Source organism: Scyliorhinus canicula, chromosome 11 (assembly GCF_902713615.1).
Source record: "Scyliorhinus canicula chromosome 11, sScyCan1.1, whole genome shotgun sequence".
NCBI classification, from domain to species: Eukaryota; Metazoa; Chordata; class Chondrichthyes; order Carcharhiniformes; family Scyliorhinidae; genus Scyliorhinus; species Scyliorhinus canicula.
Window position 1 is genome coordinate 3079488 of NC_052156.1, and position 24263 is coordinate 3103750.

The 24263-nt window shown below is 52.0% G+C and overlaps 1 protein-coding gene across 3 annotated transcripts in view; it reads left to right on the forward strand.

Moving 5' to 3' along the window:
• The window catches only part of aldh1l1 (aldehyde dehydrogenase 1 family, member L1), a 280087-nt gene extending 256043 nt beyond the window's left edge, over positions 1-24044 (forward strand). For all 3 annotated transcript variants that reach the window (XM_038812102.1, XM_038812101.1, XM_038812103.1), the window contains 9 exons: positions 2576-2681; positions 4031-4118; positions 6066-6159; positions 8133-8232; positions 9616-9714; positions 13347-13512; positions 20928-21033; positions 21906-22105; positions 22836-24044. In XM_038812102.1, coding sequence (XP_038668030.1) covers positions 2576-2681; positions 4031-4118; positions 6066-6159; positions 8133-8232; positions 9616-9714; positions 13347-13512; positions 20928-21033; positions 21906-22105; positions 22836-22891 — 1015 coding nt within the window. In that variant the 3' untranslated portion in view covers positions 22892-24044. The remainder of the gene's footprint in view (positions 1-2575; positions 2682-4030; positions 4119-6065; positions 6160-8132; positions 8233-9615; positions 9715-13346; positions 13513-20927; positions 21034-21905; positions 22106-22835) is intronic.
• The last annotated feature ends 219 nt before the right edge of the window (positions 24045-24263 follow it).

The following is a 24263-nucleotide window of genomic DNA, read 5'->3' on the forward strand; positions in this document are numbered from 1 at the left end:
GGTCCATTGTACCCTGAAGGTGGCAACGCAGGTCGATAGAGTGGTCAAGAAGGCATACAGCATGCTTGCCTTCATCGGCCGGGGTATTGAGTACAAGAGTTGGCAGGTCATGTTACAGTTGTATAGGACTTTGGTTAGGCCACATTTGGAATACTGCGTGCAGTTCTGGTCGCCACATTACCAGAAGGATGTGGATGCTTTAGAGATGGTGCAGAGGAGGTTCACCAGGATGTTGCCTGGTATGGAGGGTGCTAGCTATGAGGAAAGGTTGAGTAGATTAGGATTGTTTTCGTTGGAAAGTCGGAGGTTGAGGGGGAAACTGATTGAGGTCTACAAAATTATGAGAGGTATGGACAGGGTGGATAGAAACAAGCTTTTTCTAAGAGTGGGGGTGTCAATTACAAGGGGTCACAATTTAAAGTTGAGAGGAGGAATGTTTAAGGGAGATGTGCGTGGAAAGTTTTTTACGCAGAGGGTGGTGGATGCCTGGAACGCTTTGCCAGCGGAGGTGGTAGAGGCGGGCACAATAGCATCGTTTAAGATGCATCTGGACAGATATATGAACGGGCGGGGAACAGTGGGAAGTAGATAGTTGGAAAATAGGCAACAGGTTTAGATAAAGGACCTGGATCGATGCAGGCTGGGAGGGCCGAAGGGCCTGTTCCTGTGCTGGAGTTTTCTTTGTTCTTTGTTCTTTGTACTCCCTCAGTACTGACCCTCTGACAGTGCAGCACTCCCTCAGTACTGACCCTCTGACAGTGCAGCACTCCCTCAGTACTGACCCTCTGACAGTGCAGCACTCCCTCAGTACTGACCCTCTGACAGTGCGGCACTCCCTCAGTACTGACCCTCTGACAGTGCGGCACTCCCTCAGTACTGACCCTCTGACAGTGCGGCACTCCCTCAGTACTGACCCTCTGACAGTGCGGCACTCCCTCAGTACTGACCCTCTGACAGTGCAGCACTCCCTCAGTACTGACCCTCTGACAGTGCGGCACTCCCTCAGTACTGACCCTCTGACAGTGCAGCGCTCCCTCAGTACTGACCCTCTGACAGTGCGGCACTCCCTCAGTACTGACTCTCTGACAGTGCGGCACTCCCTCAGTACTGACCCTCTGACAGTGCGGCACTCCCTCAGTACTGACCCTCTGACAGAGCAGCACTCCCTCAGCACTGACTCTCTGACAGTGTGGCACTCCCTCAGCACTGACCCTCTGACAGTGCAGCTCTCCCTCAGTACTGACCCTCTGACCGTGCAGCACTCCCTCAGTACTGACCCTCTGACAGTGCAGCACTCCCTCAGTACTGACCCTCTGACAGTGCAGCACTCCCTCAGTACTGACCCTCTGACAGTGCAGCACTCCCTCAGTACTGACCCTCTGACAGTGCAGCACTCCCTCAGTACTGACCCTCTGACAGTGCAGCACTCCCTCAGTACTGACCCTCTGACAGTGCGGCGCTCCCTCAGTACTGGCCCTCTGACAGTGCGGCGCTCCCTCAGTACTGACCCTCTGACAGTGGAGCGCTCCCTCAGTAATGACCCTCTGACAGTGCAGCAGTCCCTCAGTACTGACCCTCTGACAGTGCAGCACTCCCTCAGTACTGACCCTCTGACAGTGCGGCACTCCCTCAGTACTGACCCTCTGACAGTGCAGCACTCCCTCAGTACTGACCCTCTGACAGTGCGGCACTCCCTCAGTACTGACCCTCTGACAGTGCAGCGCTCCCTCAGTACTGACCCTCTGACAGTGCGGCACTCCCTCAGTACTGACTCTCTGACAGTGCGGCACTCCCTCAGTACTGACCCTCTGACAGTGCGGCACTCCCTCAGTACTGACCCTCTGACAGTGCAGCACTCCCTCAGTACTGACCCTCTGACAGTGCAGCACTCCCTCAGTACTGACCCTCGGACAGTGCAGCACTCCCTCAGTACTGACCCTCTGACAGTGCGGCGCTCCCTCAGTACTGGCCCTCTGACAGTGCGGCGCTCCCTCAGTACTGACCCTCTGACAGTGGAGCGCTCCCTCAGTAATGACCCTCTGACAGTGCAGCAGTCCCTCAGTACTGACCCTCTGACAGTGCAGCGCTCCCTCAGTACTGACCCTCTGACAGTGCGGCACTCCCTCAGTACTGACCCTCTGACAGTGCGGCGCTCCCTCAGTACTGACCCTCTGACAGTGGAGCGCTCCCTCAGTACTGACCCTCTGACAGTGCAGCGCTCCCTCAGTACTGACCCTCTGACAGTGCGGCACTCCCTCAGTACTGACCCTCTGACAGTGCCTCAGTCCTGACCCTCTGACAGTGCAGCACTCCCTCAGTACTGACCCTCTGACAGTGCGGCACTCCCTCAGTACTGACCCTCTGACAGTGCAGCACTCCCTCAGTACTGACCCTCTGACAGTGCAGCACTCCCTCACTACTGCACTGGAGTGGGCCTTTTAGTTCCAACATTCTGTCTCCAAGTTTAGTGTGTTACCCAGTGAGCCGCAGCTGATTCTGTAGTTGATGTGGTTAATTATGGTATTTTTACAATAACATGGATCCCTGGTGGACTCTGGCCTTTCTGTTGGAACAGGGTGTGTGGCATTGTGATCCCATGGAACTATCCCCTCATGATGTTGGCGTGGAAGACTGCAGCCTGCCTTTGCGCTGGGAACACAGTGGTTCTGAAGCCAGCACAGGTAAGTGGGCCATTTCACACCATTTTCCTGCAATGGGCTAAATTGTTGTTGTGCCAACCAGGCAGTTTGAGTCTGATTGGTCAAGGCATTACTATTTTGTTTCATTGATGATCTTTCTGTTCTGTTCCCTGGTGTTGTTCTGCACGGTCTGTGAAACCAACGACTGCATACGGGACTTCAACAAACAGGAGATTTATTAACTAAGCATGCAAACTCTGATTCACACCTCGACTCTGCCCAAGATCCCAAATAATTCTGCCGAGCTCCATCCCCCTTGACACTCCACCTAACCGAGTCATCACATAGTCACGTGATGTCCTGGTCCGCATCCTCCCTATTTGCTTTGGGCCCCTGGCAGTGTGAAAAATAAAAGCTGTCATATTCCCTGAGGAACAGAATCTTCTCTCTTTTAAGAAAGAGCTCCGTCTCTTGACTAACCGTGCGGTGCATTTCATGATATTCTCACCGTACCGCCCTCTTTCACCGTGACTACCATTGCTGAAACCCATTCTGCTGCCTCGCCCACCTGGGGCAATTGTGCCCATTCCTGTCACTCGATGCAGCTCGTTGATGACCTTTTGCTTCATCGCAATCGGTGTTCTCCTTGGCGCACATATTGTTGGTGTGACCAAGTCACCTAATCTCATATAGTCATTCTTGTGAATTGTCCTGATGAATGCAAAACAAAAAGCTTCGACATCGTGCCTTTTCTCTGTAATACTCTTCTTATTATTTAGGAATAGAGAGACCAACAACAGGCAGCCAAATTCGAACATTGGTGCACTGTTTCGGAGTTAGATTCACTGAATTGAAAACTCCCCAAACCCTGAACTACAGAGATTGGAAAGGTCACAGCTTTGAACCTCTCAACTAGTGAACTGAGACATCCCGTCTATATTGACCTCAGGATCCCATGCCACCTTGATGCAGAACCTGAAATATATGAGCATTGAAGATATTGGGACCCGGGCCCATTTCTCAGTAATAATATGGTAACTGTGCCAAAGCAGTTTAATTAAATGCAATCCACTCGGTCTAATTGTAGCTGAATAGTTGGCACAACTCCTGATCGGGACTCCAAATTTCATCAAAGTGAAAAGAGTTAATTGGTGACACATGTCCATTTCGGGCCTGCGCTCCGTTCTGTTTGGAGCACGGAGTGGCACAGCCAGATAATCCATGGACTATATGACTATGAGTGAAGCAAGGATCTCAGGTAAAGACTGAGCTTGTGGGTGCAATAGGTGTGGGAGAGATTTGTCTTCTCTGTCGAGGCTGGGATGTGGAAGGTGAAGGAGGCATCTCAGACAATCTTCACTGATGCAGAAACATCTAATTCATTCCAACAGGTGACCCCTTTGACAGCTTTGAAATTTGCCGAGCTGACGGTGAAGGCTGGCTTCCCAAAGGGTGTTGTCAACATCTTACCAGGAGCAGGTAGGTGGGCAGAATGGCAAACATTGAGAGATACCAAGTCAGTGGGCACATATTTGGTGCTTGGCGGCAGGAGGCAGGAGAATGGGGATGGGAAAGATATCAGCCATGATTGAATGGCACAGCAGGCTCGATGGGCTGAATGGCCTAATTCTGCTCCTATGTCTTATGGTCTTACGGCCAGAGTCCCAGGTTCGATTCCCGTCTTGGGTCACTGTCTGCGCCGAGTCTGCACGTTCTCCCCGTGTCTGCGTGGGTTTCCTCCGGGAGCTCCGGTTTCCTCCCACATGTCCCGAAAGACGAGCTGTTAAGTGAATTGGACATTCTGAATTCAACCTAGAGACATGTGGAGTTAGTCAATCATTAAAATCAGTTAAAAATAAAGAAGGTTTGAATGATCTTCTCGTCCAGCAGTCAAAGATCAGTCTGAAACCGTACACTCACACTACACCCTAGTGCTGGAGCAGTGAGTTGCAAGAAAGTAAGACATGCATTTCTATCGCACCTTTCACATCCTCAGCACATTGCAAAGGAGTTCAAAGCCAATGACGTACTTTACAGAAACCTATTCACTGTTGTGATGTAGGGGCAATTGCAATCAATTTGTACACAGTAAGATCCCACATCAGCGATGCGATAATGGCCTGATACTCTGTCCATTCAGTGATGTTGAAGGCATAAATATTGGCCAGAACATTCTGCTGTTCTTCTTCAGAATAATAATAATCTTTATTGTCACAAGTAGGCTTACATTAACACTGCAATTTGACAATCCCCTAGTCACCACATTCTGGCGCCTGTTCGGGTACACAGAGGGAGAATTCAGAATGTCCAATTCACCTAACGAGCACGTCTTTCGGGACTTGTGGGAGGAAACCGGAGCACCCGGAGGAAACCCACGCAGACACGGGGAGAACGTGCAGACTCTGCACAGACAGTGACCCAGCGGGGAATCGAACCCGGGTCCCTGGCCATAAGAGCAGAAGACATAGGAGCAGAATTAGGCCATTCAGCCCATCGAGCCTGCTCCGCCATTCAATCATGGCTGATATCTTTCTCATCCCCATTCTCCTGCCTTCCTGCCGGGCACTTCCAACCAGAAGAGAGAGCCCCTCGGGGCCCGTCTCCCAGCCTCACCTGATAAGTGGCACTGTGAAGCAACAATGCTAACCACTCTGCTATCGTGCCTCCCATATAAAATGGTGCCATTGGATCCTTTTCATCCACCTGAGAGGGCCCAGGGGGGCTCAGATCTACTGAAAAGCATCTCAGACAGTGCAGCAGTTCATCAGGACTGCACTGGCTCACCTCTGAGTCAGGAGTGTCAGCCCGATTGTGGGCTCAATGCTCTGGAGCAGGAATCAAACTCACCACCTCCTGACCCAGAGGTGAGCCAGTGCTGGCACTATCACCACCTCCTGACCCAGAGGTGAGCCAGTGCTGGCACTATCACCACCTCCTGACCCAGAGGTGAGCCAGTGCTGGCACCATCACCACCTCCTGACCCAGAGGTGAACCAGTGCTGGCACCATCGCCAGCTCCTGACCCAGAGGTGAGCCAGTGAGCCAGTGCTGGCACCATCGCCACCTCCTGACCCAGAGGTGAGCCAGTGCTGGCACTATCACCAGCTCCTGACCCAGAGGTGAGCCAGTGAGCCAGTGCTGGCACCATCACCATCTCCTGACCCAGAGGTGAGCCAGTGAGCCAGTGCTGGCACCATCGCCAGCTCCTGACCCAGAGGTGAGCCAGTGAGCCAGTGCTGGCACTATCACCAGCTCCTGACCCAGAGGTGAGCCAGTGAGCCAGTGCTGGCACCATCGCCAGCTCCAGCTTTGCAACACTCAGATTCCCGGACCTGTGAGTGATTGTAAAGCCTGTTCCCGGCTGTTTCTCTCAATGTCCTCCGGGATTTACCTCTACTTTCTGAGAGATTATTTTTCTGTCTGGCAGGTTCGTTGATTGGACAGAGGATAGCTGACCATCCAGATGTGAGGAAGCTTGGCTTCACTGGGTCAACGCCAATAGGGAAACAAATTATGAAAAGGTAACCGGAGACTTTGCAGAGGAGACCAGCAAATATCATCCTGATTTCATTAAAGAAGAAATAATTTTTTAAATTATTGTATGGGATGTGGGCGTCGCTGGCTAGGCGAATGTTTATTGCCCAGTGCAACAACCTGGCCCTGGTCGGTTTGTCAGTGATACAGTTACAGATGAAAGTAGTGCCACAGAAAACTGCCCCGAGGGAAAACCCAGTAATGATCCAGGGGAACTGAGGAAAATATCGGTGTGATGCATCTTCGCAAATCAAGAGTCAAGTTGTGAGATTCAAGCTGAAGTTACCTCTCCTGCTGAAGCACCCGTTAGTGAATGGCTTTTCTCTCTGAGGATTAAGAAGTTCCCTGACCTGTTCGACCAAGCGCTATTAACAAGGTCTCATTGATTCCTTTGTTGAGTGGGTGATACAGATACTCCAACCAAAGGACACCCAAATTGAAAGACTTCTCTTCCACCCCCACCCTTTACAATAAGGATTCAATAAATTGGGAGGGGTGGAGAGGAAAGATTCCTGCTCGGAATATCAGACATTAGATCTGGAAGGTGTGGGACCAATCACTTTGGTGGTCTTCACTCTGGATTTTCTCGACTAGCTAACAGGTTCTGAAAAGCCCGCGTCATGTTCAAACCTGACCATCGCAATATACCCCTGGATTACCATCACATGGATTACCCTGGATTACCATCAATATACCCCTGGATTACCCTCAGATGGATTACCCTGGATTACCATCAATATACCCCTGGATTACCCTCAGCTGTCAGCTCATCCAAATCCCTACAGTCCACAATCAGGGCCACTGGTGAAGGTGTACAAACCAGGGATCGTAGGGACGCAGATTTGGAGGAGCGCAGGGATCGCTCAACATTTAAGGAGCTCAACACCGTCCAAGACAAAGCAGGCCACTTGATTGAACTTAATCCAACCCCATAAATATTCAAACCCTCCACCTGCGACGCACAGTGGCAGCCGTGTGTACCATCTACAAGACGCATTGCAGCAACTCATCAAGATTCCTTCCACGGCACCTTCCAAACCTCCAAACTCCACCATCTGGGGCAGCAAATACTGGGAACCCCACCACCTGGAGGTTCCCCTCCAAGTCACTCACCACCCTGACTGGGAAATATATCGGCCGTTCCTTCACTGTCGCTGGGTCAAAATCCTGGAACTCACTCCCTAACAGCACAGTGGGTATACCTACACCATATGGTCTGCAGTGGTTCAAGAAGGCAGCTCACCACCATACTCTGAAGGGCAAATAGGGATGGGCAATAAATGCCAGACCTGGGGCGGAATTCTCCGACCCCCCGCAGGGTCTGGGAATCGCCCGGGGCCGGCGTAAATCCCGCCGTGGCCGTAATTCTCCGCCACCCGGGAATCAGCGGGAGTGGGAATCGCGCCCCACCGATCAGCGTGCCCCCCGCGGCGATTCTCCGGCCCGCAATGGGCCGAAGTCCCGCCGCTGTCAGGCCTCTCCCGCCGACGTGGTTTAAACCACCTCTGGTGCCGGCGGGATTGGCGGCGCGAGTGGGCCCCGGGGTCCTGGGGGGGCGCGGGGCGATCGGACCCCGGGGGGGTGTGCCCCCACGGTGGCCTGGTCTGTGATCGGGGCCCCCCGATCGGCAGGCGGGCCTGTGTCGTTGGGGCACTCTTTTCCTTCCACCGCCGCCACGGCCTCCACCATGGTGGAGGTGGAAGAGGCCACTCCGGCGCGGGCCTAGCCCCTAAAGGTCCGGAGTGGTTGGCGCCACTCCCGTACGCCGGGACCCCCCGCCCCATCGGGTAGGGGAGAATTTCACCCCAGGTCACCGACGCTCACATCCCATAAATGAGTAAACAAAAACATTTTGGAGTGATGCAGAGATGGAGGTCATTACAGAGCGAGGGTGCAAGGATTTGCAAACAAGAACGCAAATTTAAAAACTGAGTCTTGTAAACTGTGATTTATTTTCTAGCTGTGCACTGGTTAATGTGAAGAAAGTCTCTCTGGAGCTGGGAGGAAAATCTCCGCTCATTATCTTCAGTGACTGTGATTTAGATAAGGCAGTGCGCACGGTAAGGAGATCAAACTCAAACTTTGGCAGTCCCAAGCATTTGAAATTAACGGAGTTGTTTTTAACCTAATCCATTGTGTTCTGGGTCAGGCAAGTCTCTGCTTCGACATTCTACCCACTTTTGTTCTGCATTGAGGGGAGAGAAGAATATTACAGGAGCCGAGGGGGTCCCAGCCCATCTGGCTGAGTACCCCGCCCGGAGGGGGGGGGGTTCCCAGGGGGGGTCCCAGCCCATCCGGCTGAGTACCCCACCCAGAGAGGGGGGGGGGGTCCCAGCCCATATGGCTGAGTACCCCACCCAGAGGGGGGGGGGGGGGTCCCAGGGGGGGTCCCAGCCCATATGGCTGAGTACCCCACCCAGGGGTTTAGGGTCAAATTGCCCTCTCTGTGCAAGGCCACACTGAGTGAATAATGTGGGCTGCACACAGACAGAATCACCCCAACACAGTACCCCCCCCACACACACACTCAACCCCCCCACAACCAACCCCCCCCCCACTGCCAACCCCCCAACACCTACCCCCAACACGCACTCCTAAAACCCACACCCACACCCCCACCCCCGCACAGCCATCCCCCCCACACCCAAACCCACCCCTTCTGCCAACACCCCCACCCCCACCCCCAACACCTCCCCCCATACAACACCACCCCCACACCCCAACCCTCCCACAACCAAACCCCCACAGACAACTAACCCCCCGCACACACACCAACCCCCCCCACACACAACCAACTCCTCCCTATGCAACCAAACCCACCCCCACTGCCAACCCCCCCAAACCCACCCCCCACTGCCAACCCCCCAACACCCACCCCCCCATAGCCAACCTCCCACCCACCCCCCCATAGCCAACCTCTCACACCCAAACCCACCCCCCCACTGCCAACCCCCAACACCCACCCCAAGACCCACCCCAACACCTCCCCACACCCAACAACCCCTCCCACACAGACAACTAACCACCCAACACCCAGCCCCCCCCCGCACCCAACACACCAGCAACCCCACACCCAACCCTCCCCCCCTCAAACCAACCTCCTCACACCCAACCTCCTCCAGACCGCATCATTGTTACAAGAACAGCTGGCAATTCATTAGTCATGGGTTGGAGTCGCCTGAGGGAATGTTCTGGAATGGAATGTAATAAATCTGGTTAATTTGGCAAGCGTTACCAGAAGACGTAGTTCAGTTGTAAAAATCATTAAGAAAAACAGGTTCCTTCCAAGAAAAAACCCCTCTTTATCTGGCCTGACACATATGTGACTCCAGTCCCATGCTGTGGTTAACACTGGGGATGGGCCATAATCCCGGGCGACCTGTGCCAACCTGAGATTGAATAATAATGTGAAGGTGTATTTCCCTCTTGCCATCTGTTTCCAGGGAATGGGGGCTGTGTTTTTCAACAAGGGCGAGAACTGCATTGCTGCAGGCAGACTATTTGTGGAGGAATCGATTCACGACCAGTTTCTGCACAAAGTGGTAAGTCGTCCAGTTCACTGCCCGTTCGGTTATCAAGCAGAGCAAATAAAAGTCTCAAACACTACCCATGTCAGTGTTGCTTCAGTGGGTACCATAACCTCTGAACCAAACAACCGTGCATTCTAAGTCTCACTCCAGGAATTGAGCACAAACATTCAGGCAGACACTCACAGGCAGAACTGAGGTTAGTCATAAAGGCCCCGCCTGCTGAGCCTCGCCCCTCGCCTTTGGTTAAACCCCCGCCAGTCAGCTCTCCCCTTCAAAGGGGAAAGAAGCTTATGGTCATCTGCGACTGTGGCGACTTTAGCTTCACCAATTGAAGGAGTGCCGCACAGTCAGAGGGTCAGTACTGAGGGAGAGCTGCACTGTCAGAGGGTCAGTACTGAGGGAGTGCTGCACTGTCAGAGGGTCAGTGCTGAGGGAGTGCCGCACTGTCAGAGGGTCAGTACTGAGGGAGTGCCGCACTGTCAGAGGGTCAGTACTGAGGGAGTGCTGCACTGTCAGAGGGTCAGTACTGAGGGAGTGCTGCACTGTCAGAGGGTCAGTACTGAGGGAGTGCCGCACTGTCAGAGGGTCAGTACTGAGGGAGTGCCGCACTGTCAGAGGGTCAGTACTGAGGGAGTGCTGCACTGTCAGAGGGTCAGTACTGAGAGAGTGCCGCACTGTCAGAGGGTCAGCACTGAGGGAGTGCTGCACTGTCAGAGGGTCAGTACTGAGGGAGTGCTGTCAGAGGGTCAGTACTGAGGGAGCGCCGCACTGTCAGAGGGTCAGTACTGAGGGAGTGCCGCACTGTCAGAGGGTCAGTACTGAGGGAGTGCTGCACTGTCAGAGGGTCAGTACTGAGGGAGTGCTGCACTGTCAGAGGGTCAGTACTGAGGGAGTGCCGCACTGTCAGAGAGTCAGTACTGAGGGAGTGCTGCACTGTCAGAGGGTCAGTACTGAGGGAGAGCTGCACTGTCAGAGGGTCAGTACTGAGGGAGTGCTGCACTGTCAGAGGGTCAGTACTGAGGGAGTGCTGCACTGTCAGAGGGTCAGTACTGAGGGAGCGCTGCACTGTCAGAGGATCAGTACTGAGGGAGTGCTGCACTGTCAGAGGGTCAGTACTGAGGGAGTGCTGCACTGTCAGAGGGTCAGTACTGAGGGAGAGCTGCACTGTCAGAGGGTCAGTACTGAGGGAGTGCTGCACTGTCAGAGGGTCAGTACTGAGGGAGTGCTGCACTGTCAGAGGGTCAGTACTGAGGGAGTGCCGCACTGTCAGAGGGTCAGTACTGAGGGAGTGCTGCACTGTCAGAGGGTCAGTACTGAGGGAGAGCTGCACTGTCAGAGGGTCAGTACTGAGGGAGTGCTGCACTGTCAGAGGGTCAGTACTGAGGGAGTGCCGCACTGTCAGAGGGTCAGTACTGAGGGAGTGCCGCACTGTCAGAGGGTCAGTACTGAGGGAGTGCCTCACTGTCAGAGGGTCAGTACTGAGGGAGTGCTGCACTGTCAGAGGGTCAGTACTGAGGGAGAGCTGCACTGTCAGAGGGTCAGTACTGAGGGAGTGCTGCACTGTCAGAGGGTCAGTACTGAGGGAGTGCCGCACTGTCAGAGGGTCAGTACTGAGGGAGTGCTGCACTGTCAGAGGGTCAGTACTGAGGGAGCGCTGCACTGTCAGAGGATCAGTACTGAGGGAGTGCTGCACTGTCAGAGGGTCAGTACTGAGGGAGTGCTGCACTGTCAGAGGGTCAGTACTGAGGGAGAGCTGCACTGTCAGAGGGTCAGTACTGAGGGAGTGCTGCACTGTCAGAGGGTCAGTACTGAGGGAGCGCTGCACTGTCAGAGGATCAGTACTGAGGGAGTGCTGCACTGTCAGAGGGTCAGTACTGAGGGAGTGCTGCACTGTCAGAGGGTCAGTACTGAGGGAGAGCTGCACTGTCAGAGGGTCAGTACTGAGGGAGTGCTGCACTGTCAGAGGGTCAGTACTGAGGGAGTGCTGCACTGTCAGAGGGTCAGTACTGAGGGAGTGCCGCACTGTCAGAGGGTCAGTACTGAGGGAGTGCTGCACTGTCAGAGGGTCAGTACTGAGGGAGAGCTGCACTGTCAGAGGGTCAGTACTGAGGGAGTGCTGCACTGTCAGAGGGTCAGTACTGAGGGAGTGCCGCACTGTCAGAGGGTCAGTACTGAGGGAGTGCTGCACTGTCAGAGGGTCAGTACTGAGGGAGCGCTGCACTGTCAGAGGATCAGTACTGAGGGAGTGCTGCACTGTCAGAGGGTCAGTACTGAGGGAGTGCTGCACTGTCAGAGGGTCAGTACTGAGGGAGAGCTGCACTGTCAGAGGGTCAGTACTGAGGGAGTGCTGCACTGTCAGAGGGTCAGTACTGAGGGAGTGCCGCACTGTCAGAGGGTCAGTACTGAGGGAGTGCTGCACTGTCAGAGGGTCAGTACTGAGGGAGCGCTGCACTGTCAGAGGATCAGTACTGAGGGAGTGCTGCACTGTCAGAGGGTCAGTACTGAGGGAGTGCTGCACTGTCAGAGGGTCAGTACTGAGGGAGTGCTGCACTGTCAGAGGGTCAGTACTGAGGGAGCGCTGCACTGTCAGAGGGTCAGTACTGAGGGAGTGCTGCACTGTCAGAGGGTCAGTACTGAGGGAGTGCTGCACTGTCAGAGGATCAGTACTGAGGGAGTGCTGCACTGTCAGTGGGTCAGTACTGAGGGAGCGCCGCACTGTCAGAGGGTCAGTATTGAGGGAGCGCCGCACTGTCAGAGGGTCAGTACTGAGGGAGCGCCGCACTGTCAGAGGGTCAGTACTGATGGAGTGCTGCACTGTCAGAGGATCAGTACTGAGGGAGTGCTGCACTGTCAGAGGGTCAGTACTGAGGGAGTGCTGCACTGTCAGAGGGTCAGTACTGAGGGAGTGCCGCACTGTCAGAGGGTCAGTACTGAGGGAGTGCTGCACTGTCAGAGGGTCAGTACTGAGGGAGCGCCGCACTGTCAGAGGGTCAGTACTGATGGAGTGCTGCACTGTCAGAGGGTCAGTACTGAGGGAGAGCCGCACTGTCAGAGGGTCAGTACTGAGGGAGTGCCGCACTGTCAGAGGGTCAGTACTGAGGGAGCGCTGCACTGTCAGAGGATCAGTACTGAGGGAGAGCAGCACTGTCAGAGGGTCAGTACTGAGGGAGTGCTGCACTGTCAGAGGGTCAGTACTGAGGGATGCCGCACTGTCAGTGGGTCAGTACTGAGGGAGTGCTGCACTGTCAGAGGGTCAGTACTGAGGGAGTGCCGCACTGTCAGAGGGTCAGTACGGAGGGAGTGCTGCACTATCAGAGGGTCAGTGCTGAAGGAGTGCCGCACTGTCAGAGGGTCAGTACTGAGGGAGTACTGCACTGTCAGAGGGTCAGTACTGAGGGAGCGCTGCACTGTCAGAGGATCAGTACTGAGGGAGTGCCGCACTGTCAGAGGGTCAGTACTGAGGGAGTGCTGCACTGTCAATGTGCAATTTTTCAGAGGAAGCATGAAACAAAGGCCCAAGACACCTAATAATAATTGCTTATTGTCACAAGTAGGCATCAATTAAGTTACTGTGGAAAGCCCCTGTCGTGTGCTGTTAGATTCTAGTTCATTTTCCTCCTTTATTTTTTAAAAATATCTCACAGGTGGAAGACGTAAAGAAAATGAGAATTGGTGATCCTTTGGACCGATCAACAGACCATGGGCCTCAGAACCACAAGGCCCATTTGGACAAGCTGATTGAGTATTGCGCTACAGGAGTGAAGGAAGGGGCAAGGCTGGTCTATGGAGGGAAGCAAGTTCCCAGACCTGGTAGGTTCACACAAGTAATCATCTCCGCATCCTGAGGTATTCCCTTTTCTGTCGAGTATAGTGTGGAACGAAAAAGAACATGAATTTCTATCGCTCCGTTCACAACCTTGATACTCCCAAAGAGCTTTATAGCAAATGGAGTATTTGAATGAAGTGACCTCACTGGTATAATGGGGGGGGGGGGGGGGGGGGGGGTTTGGTGGCTATCTCCACACAGCCAGAAGCTGGAACATGATAATGACCCAACAGTCCGGTTTAATGATGCTGATTTGAGGGAAATGTACCTACTGACAGAGTCCTTCTTGTTTATTCCCCTTCTTCCCATTTATTATTATTATTCTTGGCCCGTGAACCATCAATCGGAATGTCCCTTTGACAGGAAGAGTGCTCGTCAGGACAGTGTGTTCCCAGGTTTCATGTTTGAAGAGGAGAAGTCAGACCCATCGGCTCCGAGTCAATCTTAGAAGCCAGTTTTGGAGGAATTTGGTCAGATTGGATAGGTGGCAATCTGTGGGTTGGCCAGGGACAGTGTTCTGGTTCCTCCGGGGGGTTTCTGAGAGAGCTTGGCAGAAGTGGCAGAATCTCTCTCTCTCACATCTGAAGTAAAGAACTGCTTAATTGTTCTAAACCAGCACATCCTTTGCTGTGAACTTGAACTAATTCTGAATCCATAGGGAAAGTAGACAACCTTAACAGAGAAAACCATCTCAGGCCGAGAAGGAAGAAGTACCAAAAGGAAAGCTGAACCTCAGAAAGATATTAACCAGAAGCTATCCCAGTGCCTCAATTTAGCCTTTTATTTTATTAATAATTTATTTCCCTCTCAACCACCCTTTGCACTCTGTTGTTTGTGTGTGTGTGTGTCTGTCTGTCTGTGTGCGCCTGTCTGTGTCTGTGAGTGTGTGTGCCTGTCTGTGTGTGTGGGTCTGCATGTGGCAGTGCGTGTGTGTGTGTGTGTGTGTCTGTGTATCTGTGTGTGTGTGGGTCTGTGTATCTGTGTGGGTCTGTGTATGTGTATGTGTATGTGTCTGCATGCGTCTGTGTCTATGTGTGTATGTGCGTGTGGGCGCAGATAGTGGGGGTAGTTAGAAAGGGGAGGGGGAAAGGGTAATTAGATAGTCAGTTACTGGAGATAATAAAGTTGTGTTGAAGTTACACAACTGGTGATTGCAGTTGATTGGGCTGAGTTCAGGTCCTCGGGTATTTTAAAATATTCGGCGAGATTCTACACCGCTCGCCATCGGGACGATGCCAGGCACCGATCCGTTTCCAATGTTCCAGAGCCCCCCACCACCCCCTACCCCCACCCCGGCGGCAGAACCGAGGTTCATACCCCACGTCAACGGGAAGATGCAAATCGGTCAAATTGACCCATTTACATCCTATTAACGGGCTGGGCATCGGATTTCCCAATGTTGCTCATTCTGAGTAAGTGTGCTTAACACTCACTTGGCTCTGTTTCTCTTTCTATGCTCTGGAGTCGCCAGGTGCCGTAAAAGACACCGTCACAAGTATCAAGGTCAAGTTCAAAGCAATAAAGCTATACACCGATTAGTAAGTCCAAAACAATTAGAGTTTATTATAAAACAATTATAATAACACTCATGCACACGCTAAAGACTAACTTACTTCTACCATTAAACGACTAATACTTATCTAAGAAGGAACAGGCAAGGTCAGGGAACAAGGCCTTCGTTCCGTTCTGGTCTGCAACTTCGGGTTACTATCGGTCGGCACGGGTATAAGTAATGCCTGGGTCAAGTAGCGATCGTCGTTTGGCACTTACTTATCGATGGCTGCTGCTCGACGGCTGGTGTAAAAGACAGGATTCTGGAGGCTGGAGTCGGAGGCCGGAGACAGGAGACCGAACCATGTGCATAACCTCTCTTTTATAGGTCCCAGGGGGTCCTTGCCCCTTGGGGCGGGCTTCCTCATCTGCTGGGGATCGATTGGGCCTTTTCCCAATCGATATGATTTGAACCCCCCTATCCTAGGGCCGTTCCTTGATGGCTGGGGCGGTTCTTAGGACCCATTGTCCTGGTTTCGCTGGCCCCATCGTGTCTGGTTCTCTATTAAAAGTATCGATTGATACCTAAGTGTATCCTTTGTATCTGGGACGGCCCGGTCTCACCTCATTACTATGTAAATGGCTTTCCCATTTACAGCACTGCCTGAACTCTGCAGCTGTCGGGAAACTGGTTTCTGCAATTGTCCCAATGCTTAAAGCTTCTGCAAGCTGTTTGCTTTTGACCATGTCCGTTTTTCCCTGCACTCTTTGCAGTCTTCCATTTTGTATTCACTGGTGTCCATCTTAGATGGCTACAACAAACCTGCATGAATCTCATGTCCTCTGCGTGGAGAGATCAGCTCAGTCCATAAGAGGGTCGTTTCGGAGTCTGGTAACAGCGGGAAAGAAGTTGTTTTGAATCTATTGGTGCGTGTTCTCAGACTTCTGTATCTCCTGCCCTGTGGAAGAAGTTGGAAGAGTGAGTGGGAGGGATCTTTGATTATGCTGCCCGCTTTCCCCAGGCAGCGGGAGGTGTAGACAGAGTCAGTGGATGGGAGGCGGGTTTGTGTGATGGACTTGGCTGTGTTCACGACTCTCTGAAGTTTCTTGCGGTCCTGGGCCGAGTAGTTGCCATACCAGGCTGTGATGCAGCCCGATAGGATGCTTTCTATAGTGCATCTGTAAAAGTTGGTAAGAGTCAACGCGAGGATGCTGGTATAAGTCCTGTTGTGCTTTTTAAAAAAAAATAATTTTATTACAAACATGTATCAAAACAGGTTACAGCAAATAATAACCCCGGGAAACATACTTCCCAGCAATCAACTATACTGTCTGTTCAAATCTTTTGTGGGAGGAAACCGGAGCACCCGGAGGAAACCCACGCAGACACCGGGAGAACGTGCAGACTCCGCACAGACAGAGGCCCAAGCCGGGAATCGAACCCGGGTCCCTAGCGCTTTGAAACAACAGTGCTAACCACTATGATCTCCACCTCTGCCCCGTTGATGCAGTCAGGGGTGTGTACGACACTTCGCTTCCTGAAATCGACGACCAGCTCCTTAGTTTTGCTAACGTTGAGGGAGGGATTGTTGTCGTTGCATCAGAAGGTCCCTCCCCACAATGTAAATCCTTCCCACCCCAGAAACTTCCTATGAAGAAGGCCTATGGTGTGCTAGCGTTCATTAGCAGAAGGATTGAATTTAAGAGCCGTGAGGTGATGATGCAGCTGTACAAAACCTTGGTCAGGCCACATTTGGAGTACTGTGTGCAGTTCTGGTCACCTCATTTTAGGAAGGATGTGGAAGCTTTGGAAAAGGTGCAAAGGAGATTTACCAGGATGTGGCCTGGAATGGAGAGTAGGTCTTACGAGGAAAGGTTGAGGGTGCTAGGCCTTTTCTCATTAGAACGGAGAAGGATGAGGGGCGACTTGATAGAGGTTTATAAGATGATCAGGGGAATAGATAGAGTAGACAGTCAGAGACTTTTTCCCCGGGTGGAACAAACCATTACAAGGGGACATAAATTTAAGGTAAATGGTGGAAGATATAGGGGGGATATCAGAGGTAGGTTCCTTACCCAGAGAGTAGTGGAGGCATGGAATGCACTGCCTGTGGAAGTAGTTGAGTCGGAAACGTTAGGGACCTTCAAGCGGCTATTGGATAGGTACATGGATTAAGGTAGAATAATGGAGTGTAGATTAATTTCTTCTTAAGGGCAGCATGGTAGCATTGTGGATAGCACAATTGCTTCACAGCTCCAGGGTCCCAAGTTTGATTTCGACTTGGGTCACTGTCTGTGTGGAGTCTGCACATCCTCCCCGTGTGTGCGTGGGTTTCCTCCGGGTGCTCCGGTTTCCTCCCACAGTCCAAAGATGTGCAGGTTGGGTGGATTGGCCATGATAAATTGCCCTTAGTGTCCAAAATTCTATGATTAACCTAGGACAAAAGTTTGGCGCAACATTGTGGGCCGAAGGGCCTGTTCTGTGCTATATTTCTCTATATCTAAACCCCCATAACAGAACTCTCACCAGACACCCTCCATTAGAGAGCCCCAGCAGTGAACCCACGCACCCTGCACAACAGAGCTCCCCACAAGAGACCCCCCCCAGAGACCCCCTGTCTCTGGAAGCCAGAGAGCAGGCCAGAAACAGACAGTGAAAAACCTACAGCTGTCGAACTCACCTGTGCATTCCACCTGCTGCCACAGGCACAGAAAGCAGCGGCTGGAAATTCCTAGAAAGCGAAAACCACATCAGCTGGGTTTAAACCCTCTAATTTCCCTTCACACTTGACTGGATCTCAAGGACCCTGCTGTGTATCAAATTGGAATGTTTATAAACATCTGGCTATGACAGATGTGATGAATGTGGGAATTTCAGAGATATTGTGCGGGATTCTCCGATCTTGGGGCTAAGTGTTGACGTTGTAAACGGCGGAGAGTTTTACACCAGCATCACCTGACCCTTAGGATCAGCGATCGTGCGCCGCACAGAGGTCCAGGGCAGCTCCAGCTGCCGATACGGGCGCGAGCATGGCCGGCGCGAGTTTACGCACGTGTGCCACCTCCGGCGCGAGTTCATGCATGCCCGCATTGGCCGGCATGAGTTTGCGCATGCACGTGGGTTGCCATCTCACGCCGACCCCGATGCAACATGGCGGAGAGCTACAGGGGCCTGGCACGGCGGAACATAGACCCCCAATGGGATCAGCCTACCTGCCGACCGGTGGGCCCCGATCGCGGGCCAGGCCACCGTGGAGGCCCCCCCCCCCCCCCCCAGAGTTGGATCCCCCCCCACTGGGCCGCCCACCGCAGCCAGAATGCCGAGGTACCGCCGGGTAGGACCACAGGAGAATGATGCCAGCAGGACCGGGCCGAGCTCGGCGGCCACTCATTGTGCGAGGAGACTCGCCGGGGGGGGGGGGGGGGGGGGGGGGGGGGGTGAGCGGCCCCCAACCAACGCCGCGCCGACTGTGGCGGCGCCATCGGTGCCAATTCTCCGGGTTCCAGAGAATCGGTGGGCCGGAGACGGAGCGGCGTTGCGGGATTCACGCCCCCCCCCCCCCCCCCCCCCCCCCCCCCCCGGCGATTCTCCGATCCGGCGTGGGATAGCAGAATCCCGGCCATTGTATTTTTGTGTTTGGTGCCGTAAGGGTTAAAACCCTGGGTTTGTGTGTGTGATTGCTGCAGTAGCATGTTTTAAAATGCTGGTTTGCACGAAGCGAGGCTTTCTGGAGCCACAGGTTCAATGAAAGCGTTGAAAAGTTTGGCGTAATGGACAATGATTTAGATTGTGAGGGTTCCCTGCAGAGTTCGAGTGAGAGCCATTGAGAGAGATTCTCCATTTCAGCGGCTAAGTGCCGGCTGGAACGGGAATTCCCGGGTGTTTTACAGCACCAGGATTGCCGCTGACCCCTCACCGATTCCGGTACTGGTGAGGGGTTAGCAGTGGTGCTGCTCCAGCACCGCATATGGCCAGAGAATGGCCGGGTCCCTGGCCGTGCTTGCGCATGGCGATGACCTGCAGCGATGACCAGTACAACACGGCGCCGGCCGCACACCGACCTGACCCGCCATCCTCGACCCCACATGCCATCAACTGGCCAGCCCCCACCAGTCCCCCCAGCCCTCACGGAAGACCCCCCCCCGGCCAGCGGCACAGATCCCGACCGAGTGTAGCAGCGCTGGACACAGCCTGCAGCCACCACGCTGGGTTCCCGATCACTCAGATCTCACGTGTCCTGGATGGTCAGGAACTTGGCCCATCGGGGGAGGAGCATCTTGGGAGGGCCTGCCGATGATGCGCCAAAGCCATTCCAGCGGCACGCAACATGGTGATGCCATTTCGGAGGGGGCAGAAACTCGCAAACCGGCGTCAAATGGGCGCCTACCCCGGTTTGGTCATCGGAGTGGATTCTCCGCCTAATCGCCAATTACGATATCGGCATCGGGCAGCAGAGAATCCCACCCACTGTGTTCGGTTTAATAAGGTGAATTAGATACTGGGAGGAACCAGGGGATGATGCAGTCAGGTGTTACGGTTTAGTTTGGGCTGGAAGGGGAGCTGAGAGGGTTTCTGAAAATATACAGCCAGAGGTTCTACATCATTCTGACAGGGAGTCAGGTTTCTTTAAGAAGTCTCAAAAGATGTCCCTTTCTCAAAGTGGAGTCTCAAGACCTCACTCCAGAGCGAGTATTCCCGAGTGCTCACTGTATTTAACAGTGGATTGGGATCTGAGATGGTTCTGTTGTTTGAGTGGGAATAAAGATAGCAGTTAAGGGTTATTGTGTCACTGTGTTGATTCGTATTGTTTAAGGGTAATTGTATGTTATTTACTGGTGTGGCATTAAAGATTTTAATATTGTGTTAGTAATAAAGCTTGTTTAAATTTGCCATATCCCTATTTCTTTGTGAAATCAGCCCTGGAACGAGGAATACTTTCCTCACAGTCTGACAAAATTAAAATAAATATTGGGGTTTCTATCCAGTCTCTGAGCCACTGCTGGGATCTGCTCTGGGACTATAACACTGAAGCTTTTGACCACATTAAAGGCAGTAACGTGCTTTCTGCAGAGAAAAAGAGGAAGTGACAGTGCTTTACTGGGTGTGAATTTGGAATCTAGGAATAGTTTAACCAGTTTGACCTTTCAAATCAGAGAATCATTGTCACTCGGGAGAAACTACAAAGAACAGCAGTCAGGGTGTGGAGCCAGCGTCTGTAAGGCTTCTGAGATTCAGTTCTGGATGGTGAAGGATATAACACTGCAGGTTCAATATTGAGGCTGTAATGTTGCATCGGTGGCAGTGTTAACTTTCCAGAGCTCAGCAAAGAGCAAATTCCATTCCAGCAAGTGAAAGTTTATTCAACAGTCGATTTGAATTGAAGAATCAGAAAATATCAACGTCCCACCAAACCTCCCAGGACACGTACAGCACAGGGGCAGACACATTTTAACAGCTTTCTGGAGAGAGTTATGTTGCTAACAGCAGCTTTCAGTTTGTGGTTTGTCTTCAGGCCCCTGTAGACTAAGGAGAACAGCACCCAGAAGCTTTCTGGAGAGAGAGGCAGCCCTCACAGCGGCTTTCTGGAGAGAGTTACCTGGGTTTTTTGTGGAGATAGTTAGTTGGACCTCTTCACCAGGCTTCCAGAACCAAAACTGAATCCAAATCTGGAACCTCGGCACTTTGAAAAGCATTTCAGTGGGATCAGATCCAATCACCAACTGTTACCGGAAAGAGCACAGCCTTTTGGGCCAATTCAGGTACAGCACAGGGTTCGATACAGAGTCCGGGAATTGAACCCACTGCGCTGTTTGCCTTGTTCTGCAATGTGAACCGGCTGTCCAGCCATCTGAGCTCGGTGCCATGTATTAATTGGCCAATAACCCTGAGTTGCTGTTTGTATTGCAGGGTTTTTCTTTGAACCGACTGTGTTTACTGACGTGCAAGACGATATGTTCATCGCCAAGGAGGAATCCTTTGGGCCTATCATGATCATCTCTAAATTCCCAAATGGGTAGGTTTTCTCAAACTCAGCTCCCCGCACAGAGACTCTAGAGCAGGGGTGGGAAAACTTTTCCGTGCAAGGGCCACATTCAGAAATTCACAATTCACAAAGGGCTGCATAATATATTAAGTAAAATAATTACTTCACCCGGTTATGATTCTGGGCGCCTCATATAGAACATAGAACAGCACAGAACAGGCCCTTCGGCCCTCGACGTTGTGCCGAGCAATGATCACCCTACTCAAGTCAACGTATCCACCCTATACCAGTAAGTAACCCAACAGCCCCCCCCCCCATTAACCTTAAAAAAAATTTTTTTTTTAAATTTTTTTTTTAAAACAATTTTTTTTTTAATGACTTGGTGGGCCGCAGAAATACCTTTGGCGGCCCGCGGGCCGTAGTTTGCCCACCCCTGCTCTAGAGAATTAGTAGATTCACAGGTTAGAACGGTGAACTCCATATGTCCATAGAATCCTTACAATGCAGAAGGGGGCCATTCAGCCCATTGAGTCTGCACCGAGCTCCGAAAGAGCACCCTACCGTGTCCCAGTGCCCCGCCCTATCCCCATAATGCCACCTTACCCTTTGGAGACTAAGGGGTAATTTAGCAAGGCCAATCCACCTAACCTGTAGTGACCCCCCCGTCCCCCCATCCCCCCAAGGCCAGGATCGAACCCAGGTCCCTAGCACTGTGAGGCAGCAGTGCTAACCACTGCGCCACCGTGCCACCGCGAGGTGGGAGGATCTGTGCATGGTGATGAAACCTTTCCTGGTGGCGCTGCCGCGAGGACACATGAACCGTTTACTATGCAACTAGCGTCACATGACTGTTAAAGGTCAATGTTGCTGTGTTGACCCTGTGGAATTTGTTTTGAACACAGGGATGTTGATGGTGTACTGAAACGAGCTAACAGCACAGAGTATGGGCTGGCCTCAGGCGTGTTTACCCACGATATCAGCAAAGCTCTATACGTCAGCGAGAAACTTCAGGCTGGAACTGTCTTTATCAACACCTACAACAAGACAGACGTGGCCACACCATTTGGGGGCTTCAAGCAATCCGGATTCGGGAAAGATTTAGGTAGGAGAATGGCGGCATCTCCTGGGCCAGTGGGTGTTGCCAAGGTTCCAGAGACAGGGAGATGTGAGGCTATGGAGGGATTTCAGTAACTATTTATATTGCCCCTCTCTAATTGCCCCTTGAGAAGGTGGGGGTGAGCTGCCTTCCTGAACCGCTGCAGTTCCTGTGGTGTAGGTATACCCACAGTGCTGTTAGGGAGGGAGTTCCAGCACTTTGACCCAGTGACAGTGACAGAATGGCCGGTATATTTGCAAGTCAGGGTGGTGAGTGACTTGTGGGGGGAGGACTGGCAGATGGTGATGTTGCCAGGTATCTGCTGCTCTTGTCCTAGGTGGTAAAGGTGGTGGGTTTGGCAGATCCATTTGATGGGGGGATCATTAAGCAGTGATTCTGTGATTTATGTCAAGTGGGGCAACCGTAGAATCTTAACTATTTATTGTCCCAAACTGAATGGTAACTTGGATGGTCGGTCCCCTTCTTTCCTCCCCATCCCCCTCACCCGCCATGTAACTGGAACCCGCAATGGCAGCTGACGGTAGGGTGCTTATTAAGTTTTACAGAATTAATGTATCAAGATACAGATCATAAACTTGAGGAGCAGAGTGGCTTCCTCCTGTTCCTAATGTTTTGAAAATTGATAGAGAAAGGGTTTGGGATGAAGGGGCATCACTTTGGCCGAGATCTTGGTTCTTGTTTACACAAGAGTAACTATTTGTCTCTCATTCCACAGGACAGGAAGCTCTGAACGAATACCTGAGGACCAAGGCAGTGACTATTGAATATTAATGGAGGAGAGAGAGACCGCAACACTTTCTGAAATGTAACTAATCACCAAATGAACATCTGCCAATAAATAATGAAGGATGTAACTCTCGCTACATCTCTGCTCCCATTCCCAGTATTCAGCCAATGTGTTCAAATGGGGGGAGACCTGGACCCAACTGGATTTCCATTCGATAGAGGGCTGAATGGTCTCCTCATCTGTACTATCTGTGATTCCATGACAACCAATATTGTTGTCATCATTGATTCCAATCGAGAAAGAAAGAATCCTTTGCATTTTGCGATTAGCAAAAGTTAATCATGGGAGATGGACATTTCACCCTTGGAAACATTCACCATTCAGTTACCTCAACACCACTCACCCAGCTTAGCTCAATATCTCTTAATAACCTGAAACTCTTATCCAACAAAACTCTATCCATTGCAGTCCTGAAATCTCCAATTGATCCCCAGCATCCATAAGTGTTGGTGGGAGAGTTTCAGATTTCCACTCCCCTTTATGTGAAGGTATCTTCCCAACACCACCCAGTCAAGCTCGCTCTAAATTTAAGGTTATATTATCCTTGCTCTGAACCCCCCATCTCCACGCCAACCGAGTAATAGAAATAACTCCCACGACCCTATCAACCAACCTACTCAATCTTCTAAACTTTATTTCTTTCTCGCCTTTCTCACTATCCCACACTCTACACACCCTCTCACTTACCCTCTCCCCTTCCTCTCTTCCCATCTCTCTTCCCTATTCTCTCTCTCCTCATCCTTTTCCCCTTCTCTCTCTCTCTCTCTGGCTTCTCTCCCAAACCCTCTCTCCATCTCTCTCTCCACTCCATCCTATGCTCTCCTATACTATCCCGTGCTCAGAAGTGCGACTCTCCTGCTCCAGTGTGTGTTCCCACAGCCAATGCTCAGTCCCAAGCCAATGTTAAACTTGGTTTGTTAGTCTCTGGGTTGAGCACAGTGCTCGCGCCCGATCACTTGGCCTAAGATCCAGGTCCAGGTTGTGGCCATGGAAAGAGTGTTGATAACTCAGTTTAACAGGTTGATAGTCAGCTTCATTGCTTCAACAACTCCCTCAACAGAGCCCAAATCGAAAAAGAGATGTGTGTGAAGATACGCTTAATAAAAAATCCCAGACATATTGGGCTAGATTCTCCAATTCTTTGATTTCATTTGATTTATTGTCACATGTACCGAAGTACAGTGAAAAGGATTTTTCTGCGGCCGAGGGAACGTACACAGTACGTACGTAGTAGACAAAGAGAATAATCAACAGAGAACATTGACAAATGGTACATCGACAAACAGAGATTGGTTACAGTGCGGAACAAGGGGCCAAACGAAGCAAATACATGAGCAAGAGCAGCATAGGGCGTCG